The 9,940-nt window shown below is 42.7% G+C and overlaps 1 protein-coding gene and 1 long non-coding RNA gene across 2 annotated transcripts; one reads left to right on the top strand and one right to left on the bottom strand.

Moving 5' to 3' along the window:
- Positions 1-201: 201 nt before the first annotated feature.
- ttc16 (tetratricopeptide repeat domain 16) lies at positions 202-9,551 on the bottom strand. The gene is made up of 12 exons (XM_015005822.2): positions 9,066-9,551; positions 8,788-8,878; positions 8,568-8,705; positions 8,038-8,141; positions 7,670-7,796; positions 4,907-5,121; positions 3,606-3,868; positions 2,140-2,284; positions 1,901-2,066; positions 1,702-1,838; positions 1,140-1,281; positions 202-525 (listed from the first exon to the last, which is right to left on the bottom strand). The coding sequence occupies exons 1-12, from the start codon at positions 9,278-9,280 to the stop codon at positions 382-384; spliced, it is 1,887 nt and encodes a 628-aa protein (XP_014861308.2). The 5' UTR covers positions 9,281-9,551; the 3' UTR covers positions 202-381.
- Positions 2,498-6,077, top strand: LOC148157575 (uncharacterized). Its single transcript, XR_015764229.1, has 2 exons — positions 2,498-3,220; positions 3,320-6,077. It is a non-coding gene; the product is annotated as an uncharacterized LOC148157575 (long non-coding RNA).
- Positions 9,552-9,940: the final 389 nt, after the last annotated feature.

Here is a 9,940-nt window from a genome sequence, read left to right as displayed (position 1 = left end):
ATTTTCTGTTATTTTTAGTAAAACATGCTGAATCACATCAGTTTTTCTAAGTGGACACAAATTTTTATGTCCTGCAAATATAAGAAACGTGATATTTTCTTTCAAGGAAGATTTACTAAAGTGGTGTTCAAAGTGCGGCCCGGTGGCTATTTGTGGCCCTTGGAATGACTTCGTGTGGCCCCTGATTGACTCTTCAGAAAAGCTGATACAATGAACACTTTTTATAATTTCTGTAGGATTAGACTTTCAAATATATATCTAAAATGGAAAATACTACAGTCGTTTAATTGGATTAGTGACAGTACTGAATGATTTTAAAGAAGTAAAAATGTTAAAACAGAGAATCTAACAACAGAGTAGGACTGGATGTGAACGCTGGTGTTATTTTCCAGACCCCAGGCGGCTCAGATTTGCTGGCAGTGGAAGAGTAGACGCGCTTGCTGTTGGTGGACACTGTGAGGCGCTAGTGCTGCTCTGGCGCAGGGCCGGACAGACGGGGATGAACGACTCCACGGCCTCCTCCACCTGAACGCAGGACACAGAGCGACACAGAGCGGTCAGCAGCGTCACAGGAAACCAATCATGAAAGATTCACATTCTGAATATTTTTGTACTTCAGTTTGAGTTTGAGCTGCTTCTAAAATCAGTACAAACATTTTTAAAAATACCGAGCCGTTTTATGGCAATAAGATCATGAATTTTGTTGTCTGGAAAATGAGCTGTTTCATAAAAACGTTCCTATTGTTGAGTCACAGTGAGCACTGCGCCGTTACCTAGCAACTCAAGTGGAGCTCCAGCACATTTGGTCAGCTGGTTTTATAGGTGAGTGTACAATGGCTGCTGGAAAGGAAAAGTGTTTTGTTGCTGACTTGCCATCCAGAAACCACTTGCTGCATTCTTATTGGTTGTGCAGGAGATTCCACTTCTGCTTTTCAAACATGTGCAGTTGTATAATTGCACATCTGTTTGCAGCCATTACCACATGGGACTGTACATGTTAAGCTGAGGGGCGTGGCCAGCAGCAGCTAATGTGGATTTAAATTTTAAAAAACTGGCCACACTAAGATCTCATTATCTAAGAAGGATTTTGTGCCAAAAATGTAGCGAACATGTTTTGTGGCCCTGACTTGTGCCCGTACCTGCAGGAGGGCCCTGGCTGCGTTCTGCAGGTCCTTCCTGCTCACACACAGGCTGAGCTCCTGAGCAGCTTCAGACAGGCTCAACGCTTCGCCCTCTGGACTCTCACCGCTCACAGTCAGGCTGCTCAGACTTTCCTCCAGGCTACAACAAACCGAACAGGCACACCTGTCTCTAAGGCTGAAACCATTAATCGATTCTTGAAATAGTTGTCAACTAATTTTGTATTTGATTAATGGTTAAAAACTCAAAAGAGGCAATTTGCTGAAAGAAAAACACACTCAGAGCAACAAGTAGCCAGAAAATATAAACATTTTACATTTCACTGCACAAACAAATAAATCTTATCCAGTATTTTTGGTACTGGATAATACATGATAATCAATTAATCGTCAAAATAATCGATTAATCACCAGAATAATTGATTAATCGCCAGTGTAATCAATTAATTGTCAGAATAAGCAATTAGGCATCAAAATAATTGATAAATCATCAGAATAATTGATCCCTAAACCACAGGTTAGTCTCTTGGAGGTTTCATCTGTTGGTGGCGGTGCTGCTAACCTCTTCTCTGGATCAGAAGAAGACTCCCAGACCCGGATGGTTTCCGTCAGCTCGTCTCGGAGCAACTGCCCCTTGGTGCTGGACAGAACCTGGGCCGCGGTGCTGCCGGGGAACAGGTTCATCATCATCGGGGGGATCTGCACAAACAGACACACCGTCATCAGGTTTCCAGGGTGAAATGTGAGGATCAGCTGCGGACCTCCTCGTTGTCGGGGTCCAGGATCAGCAGGCGGATCAGGTCCTCTCTGGCGCCCTTCAGGTTCTGGATCCGGCGCAGCGCCTTCGACCGGTACTCATAGTACGGACTGGCGGTCGGGTTGTACATGATGGCCAGGGAAAACATGTCGGCTGCGTCCTGGAAGTACCTGCAGACACAAACACACAGTCACTGAACCTGTGAGGGAGTTCTTGTGGGAGTACTGGTGTTCTGGTTCTGACCAGTCATGGAAGCAGAAGGAGCCCAGAGTGCTGTGGATGACGGCCAGGCGGAGCCTCAGGGCCGGCTCGTTGGGACTCAGCATCTCCTCAGCCTGCTGGTAGTCCAGCAGAGCGTAACACCAGTCGGCCTGCCTGAAGAAACAGTCTGACCAAAACACAGACCGGGTCACAGAAACCCAGCAGAGCCCAGCAGAGCCCAGCAGAACTCATCAGAACCCAAAAGAACCCAGCAGAACCCTTTATTGAAAACAAACAAACAATTATTGAAAAGCTGTTTATATCAAATATGACTAAAACAATGGATTTTGTAATCAACGCCTTCAAATTGGGTCTCTGTCCCTTTAAGAAACTCCTGCTGCTTTAATGGCTCCTTTGCTACAAATGATCACTACTTACATTTTAGGCAATAAAATATTTATTTTCTTTCTTAAAAAAACAAATTAATTTGTTTGTTTGCATTTTTTTAGTGTATGTCTAATATTGAATAAATGGAGACTTAAAAGAAAAATGTGCAGAATGTGCTCATTTTTTATCCAATTAACTGATCAGAATAATTGATAGATGAACTGATAACTAAAATAATAGTTAGTTTCACTACTAGATTAAAAATATTATTATTGTTATTATTATTATTATTGAAACAGTGCAACAAATACAGAGTTACACTAAGTTGTGGAATAAATACTATCAAACATTTAAGTAAAATAAAAATCATGAGATTTGAACAAATTACATTTTAAACCAATAAGTCATTTATTAGAAGTGTAACTCTGCTCGTTGGAGTGGAGGCAGTGAGACCGGATCAGCTCTGATCTGGTTTCTCAGGTTTTTCCTGTTGGCTGAGAGTCTCAGGGTCACATGACCTGCTGCCATGCCAGCCCCACCTGGACAGGTACCAGCTCTGACAGTTTCAGGACTCAGTGGGAACATTTACCTCAATCTGTGCTGCAGGCTCCTCCTGTTAAAGGGGAGTTTTTCCTCTCCACTGTCGCTACGCGCATGCTAACAATGAGGGATTACTGTAAAGTTAATGACTCAACGCTAACTGTCGCTACGTCCAGGAAGAGTGAATGCAGTAAAAGTCAGTGACTCAAAGCAAGCTGCTGAGTTTACTTAGATAGGAAACTTTTAAAACTAATATAAATAATTTGAACTGAATTGAATGTTTTGACTCTTTCAGATTTCAGTCTGGAGAACAGAAGGAGGAAGATGTCATTTCCTGACTGTAAGTCATGTTCCTGTTGAATGTGTTGAAGTTTTGGCAGCAAGAACAGGAAGTAAAAGGATAAAATCAAGTGCAAAAGATGATTTAGGTATCAGAAGAGATGCCTGATTTGACACTAATCAGCCAACTAGCTCAGAGGCTAACAGCGCTCTCCTTCAGGACGGGATGTTTTCAGGAGACCTGACTGTCTTATCAGGTCCTGATCGATTCCAGAACAAACAGCTGGACAGTCCCAGCTCACCTCCTCGGTTCAGGTACAGGCCGCCCAGGTTCCTGTCCTCCTTGATGGCCTTGTTCAGAAGCAGGAGTGCCTCGTCGTAGAGACCTCTGCTGAAGCACTGGACAGCGAAGTCGTTGAAGGTGAGAGCCAGCTGGAGCTGCACCTCCTTCAGGACGGAGCTGCTCTCCTTCCTCTCCTCCTCCTTCGGCTCGCAGAGCTCAGCAGCCTGGACCAGATCCTCGATGGCCGAGATAAACTCCTTCAGACGTCGGTACAGAGTCCCTCTGGAGGGAGACAAACTGATTCAAACAGAGACTAAAGATGTTTTCACACCCTGGTCTGTGTGACTAAGGCCACACTGTCGACTCGGTTTGACTGTAAACCGAGTCGACAGTCAAACCCAGTAGACTTGGTTCAACTGGAGATTAAAACAGCAACATTTGTTCCATCTCCAGCTGCTGTGGTTCTTTTTCTCACTACACTGAGTCAAACCCAACAAACCCTTTGAAAAACCTGTTCCCCTCCTCACCTGTGGGGGCGCTGTACCAAGAACCACTGAAGGAAACAGCACAAAAACCTCTGAAGACACTGAGAGCAACTTCCTCCTTCAGCAGTGGGAGGATTTCTGTTCTGTCTCTGGTGAAAGACGCCGAGTCATTTCTCCTGTTAGCACTCATTTGTTTTGGTTGTGTTTACCCAGAATGCCTTGCCCTGTAATCCATTTCCTGCATTCAAACTGAACCAGAGTTCACTTCAACCGAACCCAGACCCAAACCTGTCAAGAGCAAATTTTTCTGCACAATAAATTACTCAAAAATGTATTGCAATAGAAGATAATATTGTTGATTTGAGGCAATTTTCAAGTATTGCAGTGATAATGACATAAAAATGCAAGAAGACAATAAACTTTAAATTCTAATGAACATTTATCACTGAAAGTGGAAGACATTTTAAATATTAACAATACATAAAACAACAGAAATAACAAATGAAATAAGTTAAAAAGTTTCTGTAAACAAAATTATCCTTAAAAAAAACGGCAGACTGAAGAGGAAATAACAGAAAAACGATAAATCATGCAAATGAAAATTGAGTTTGTTTCCATTTATCATGTGATCAAATGCTATATTGCTTATTGTAACAGGCCTACTGAAACCCACGTTTGTAGGCAGACCAGAGTTTGCTTTTTGGTTTGACTGGACATTCACGCCTCCCCAAACAAACCGGACTTTCTAGGCAAACGGACTGGAGTTGGATTAAAGCGAACTGGACTGGGGTGAACGATGTACCAATAGAAACCTTCTGGGTCCAGATGAGCCCACCTGAACAGGTAGAGCTGTCCGTTCTCCGGATTGCTCTCCAGGGCGACGTTGATCAGGCAGAGCGCCTCCTGCAGGTGGCCTGACAGCATCCTGATCACCGCCTGCTGCCTGTTGTCCTCGCTGGCCTCCATCAGGTGCTGCTGCATCGCTCTGGCCTCCCGGCACTCCGGGTCCAACTCCAGCGCTGACCGCACGTCTCGGAGACAACAGGCTGTCTGACGAAAGGCAGAGTCCTGAAGTTAGGGCTGAAAATATTCACATCACTGAATTAAAAACAAAGAAACGTTTAAAATCAAACCCAGTTTTCTTAAAATCATACAAAACATGAGAAACATTATCAAGAAATTCAGCTTTTAACTTCAACTGCAAAATACAAAGACATAAATAAGAGATGGGACTTCTTTACATTTTTTTTAAAATCAAATTAAATGCAGGGTCTGTAATTAAGTAATCTAATTTTAATTGACAACTATATGTCAATAAAATGAGCAACATTTCACATTAGAAACTCCCTTTACTGCTAAATTATTGAATAAACACAAAGATATTTATTATTTTTATTTCATTTTTATTTTATTTTATTATCTTTAACCTGTTATTTAGGTTACTCAACCATCAGATTGGAGCAAAATGTTACTCCATCCATTCGGCTTTCCAGTGTTTCAGGAGCTTCTTTAGAAATGTGGACTGTGGACGCTGACAGTAGCATCTGACCTGCTGCAGCATGTTTAGCACTGAGATGCTGTTTTAGCCTTGAATAGCTTCGCCGACAGGCTAACTCCTTTCAGCACAACTTGAACACAACAACAGTGTTTCCCAGCGTCCCATCAGATCGTTTTGAAGCAGAAATTAACCACCAGCGGGCCGTGAAAAACGACTTTCCATCGCTATTAGCATGGCTGTTAGCAGATGCCAGTTAGCGGAAGCCGCTTGTGCGTCGGATTTGCGGGTGTACCAGAAACGTACTGGAACGTGTGTATGTAGCAATTAATTATGTTATAAATTTTGACTTCTTAAAGCTATGTAATTATTTAATCTAAGTCAACGCACTGACGTCCCGGTTGTAAAATAAATGTTAGTGTGTGATATTTTCCATGGTCACTGACATGTCAACAGGTTTTTATGTTTCTCTCTGTGAAGTAAAACCACTCAAAAGTGTTGGAGAAATGAAGCTGGCCTCCAGATTCATGTGACTAATGATTTGGTTTCATTTGCTAATTATAGCTCCTAACCTGTTGAACCAGTTTCATCACACCTGAACTGAGCATCAGGAAAACACGACTTTATATCCACATGAAACAAAATCAAAAACTGAGCAGGAAGTAGGAAACTGTGGTGAGCTCATATCTGCCGCTCAGCTTCTGGCCAAAAATGACTGCAATTTGGTGAAAATTATTGCAAACTTATCGGAGAAAGACACATTTCTGGTTGGTTACTTTGAGGTCAGAAGGTTGTGGGCTTAAATCCAGCAGTGCTTCTGACCAAGCAGGTGGGACTAAGACATTTACACTAGAGATCAAAACTACTTGGTAAAACTTTGCGTTTTTACAGTGTAACCAAGTGAGACCAGAACCAGGTGAGATCTGCACTGCAAAAACACAAAATCTTACCAAGTATTTTTGTCAAGTTTATGTCGCTAATACATAGCACACTAGAAATAATTTCAAACTAACTTAGAAGTAACTTTTTAGCAATATGTAGGAGCTTGTTTTAAGTCAATAATTCCTTAATATATTTTACCTTCAACATGGAAAACATGTTTTGCTATTAGTGAAATAATCTGATAGTGGAACTAGAACTTTTTCATTAATATTAAAAAATTATTTACTTAAAACAAGCTCCTATTTCTTGCTGAAAAATTACTTGTTAGTAACAAGTTAGTTACATCTTATTTAAATTGTACTAAGATATTTGCCCCAGAACCCAGATCAGAAATACTTGGTAGGATTTAGTGTTTTTGCAGTGCAGGTCTCACCTGGTTCCGGTCTCACCTGGTTCCGGTCTCACCTGGTTCCGGTCTCACCTGGTTCCAGTCTCACTTGGCTCCGGCCTCACCTGGTCTTACCTGGTTCCGGCCTCACCTGGTTCCGGTCTCACCTGGTTCCGGCCTCACCTGGTTCCGGTCTCACCTGGTTCCGGTCTCACCTGGTTCCGGCCTCACCTGGTTCCGGCCTCACCTGGTTCAGGTCTCACCTGGTTCAGGTCTCACCTGGTTCAGGTCTCACCTGGTTCCGGTCTCACCCGGTTCCGGCCTCACCCGGTTCAGGTCTCACCCGGTTCCGGCCTCACCTGGTTCCGGCCTCACCTGGTTCAGGTCTCACCTGGTTCCGGCCTCACCTGGTTCCGGCCTCACCTGGTTCCGGTCTCACCTGGTTCCGGTCTCACCTGGTTCCAGTCTCACTTGGCTCCGGCCTCACCTGGTCTTACCTGGTTCCGGCCTCACCTGGTTCCGGTCTCACCTGGTTCCGGCCTCACCTGGTTCCGGTCTCACCTGGTTCCGGTCTCACCTGGTTCCGGCCTCACCTGGTTCAGGTCTCACCTGGTTCAGGTCTCACCTGGTTCAGGTCTCACCTGGTTCCGGTCTCACCCGGTTCCGGCCTCACCCGGTTCAGGTCTCACCCGGTTCCGGCCTCACCTGGTTCCGGCCTCACCTGGTTCAGGTCTCACCTGGTTCCGGCCTCACCTGGTTCCGGCCTCACCTGGTTCCGGTCTCACCTGGTTCCGGCCTCACCTGGTTCCGGTCTCACCTGGTTCCGGCCTCACCTGGTTCATGGCCTTGTGAACTCTGGCTCTGAAGACGTAGAGCTCGGCAGACGGACCCTCTGAGATGACCCGGTCCAGCTCCTTCAGACAGTCGCCGTGTTGCCCTGCGGCTGTCAGGCAGGCCAGGCTGGAACGAGAAACGCCCCCCAAGACTGAAAACACAAAACCAGCCGCAGAAACTAACCTGGAGGGTAAAAACCAGAATTAAACTGACTGGAGTGAAAAACAAAATGGGTTTCTATCATGAAATGTCTCCCTGTTTGCCATGATGGTTTTTATTTTTAGATTCTCTTTTTATTGAATTGTTCATATTTGCAGAACAGTGAGAGTGAGGTGTTGAACCAGAACCAGGAGGAGGTTCTGCTGACCTTCTGATTCTGAAGGCGCCGGCGGCCTCCGGCTTCAGGTCGGCAGCTTTCCCGAACATGTGCAGCGCCTCCAGGAAGAGACCGCGGTCGAACAGACACTGAGCCTGAACACAACAGAACCAGAACCAGGACTTCAGTCAGAACATTACTCATTACCATCTGATTTTAAGCCCATAAATGACATTAATAATAATAATAATAATAATAATAATAATAATAATAATAATAAACAGCAAATAAAAAGCAAAATAAGCAGAACCAGCAGGACTTCAGAACTGAACTGAACTGAACTGATCCGTTTAAGATGCCAGCTGTCAGAAACCATCAATTTTATTAAAAGTAAAATAAAATAATTGTTCCCTCAGTTTTGAAATTCAAGCTGATCAGCAGAAAAAAAAATTAATACAGTAATAAAGTGAAAATGAGTCATAAATTCAGTTTATTTCCATTTAAGCAACAAATATTTAGATTTACATTGAGCTTGTCTTAGATATCGTATAGTTTCAGATAAATAACGCGGGAGGTTTTACCTGCATGTAGTAGATGAAGGACAGACGAGCGTCGAAAGCTCCAGGGTCCAGGAAACTGGCTCGATTATAAGAGTCGGCTGCTGACTGGAAGTCACACAGCTGAATATAAGCCTCTCCCAGGCTCACATACAGCTCAGTCTGAAGCAGAAAAGTTCAAACATATTAAAAGTTTGTTACCAAATCAAAAGCAAACATTGTTTGAGTTTTCTGCTCGCAGCACCTGTTCAGGCTGCAGGTAGATGGCTTTGGAGAAGCAGAGCACAGCCTTCTCATACTGGAACTTCTCCACTGCCTCTTTCCCTTTTATTAAGCTGAAATGAAATGCTTTAATTATTGCCTAAAGCATCAGATTTTATGATCAAATGTTGCACATATTATTGGTATAAATCATCCACAGGTTTAATTGTATTATCTTTTAGGGATCAATTTCAGTAGATACTCTCTGGCGGTGAATTTTTTTCTTCTGCAGAGTGTGTTTGTAATTGAGTTTGTCCTCACTGCTCTGCAGCTTTGCTCTTAATGATTATGTCCGGATCCAGTTTTGGTCTTCGATAGCGATGGTCTCTGACTGCCACAAGCCGATCACTGAAGTCCACGTAGGTGCTTCTTCTCCTGGCCCTTTCCAGATTCTCCTCTGACACAGCAGTGGAGAAGACACCTTGTCCGTCTTCATGCTGATAGACAGCAGAGGATAGAAAAGATAGCAAACACATAAAAAGTCAAGAAATCAACATTCTCCCTATATTTAATTAGCTACCTCTTTGTTTCATCTTCTAAAACAAATCAACTAAAATATTATTAGAAAATCTCTCTTCATTTAAGATAAATAAAATTAGGATGGAAAAAATAAAACTGTTATTATATTTAATTTAGTTTTATGATCATCTAAAATAAAATTGATTAAAACGAAATTAAAATAAATGCATAAAAGTTTAAAAAGCTACCAACTGAAAAATGACTGAACAACATTGAAATTAAAAACAAAAATGAAATAAACCAAGAAAAAACAGAATGATTAGATTAAAACGCTCTGACTTGATTTGATTATTGGGGTTGATTGAGTTACGAAACTTAGCAGTTATCTAACTCTGAAAAAAGCTATTTTATCTTTATTTACGTTGTTTGTTAATGATTTACTTACTGTTTGATCATTTATCTGCTCAGGCGTGTCCATGTTGTTTGTAAAAACGCGTTTACCAAAGAGGAGTTACTCAACTGCTGTAGCATCTGCTTTGTTTTTTCTGCTTCTGTTTCTAAACTTTAACATTAAATCTGAATGTTTCCGTGGAAACCAACTCGAAACACCATGTGGGCTTTTATTTTCTTAACAAAGAGTTTCAACGCGGAGCGAGAGCTGTGTCCCTTTCTGTTCC

This window comes from Poecilia mexicana, unplaced genomic scaffold (assembly GCF_051168715.1).
Source record: "Poecilia mexicana isolate PSO_F unplaced genomic scaffold, ASM5116871v1 scaffold_9, whole genome shotgun sequence".
NCBI lineage: Eukaryota > Metazoa > Chordata > Actinopteri > Cyprinodontiformes > Poeciliidae > Poecilia > Poecilia mexicana.
This window is presented reverse-complemented; position numbering and strand designations above follow the sequence as displayed.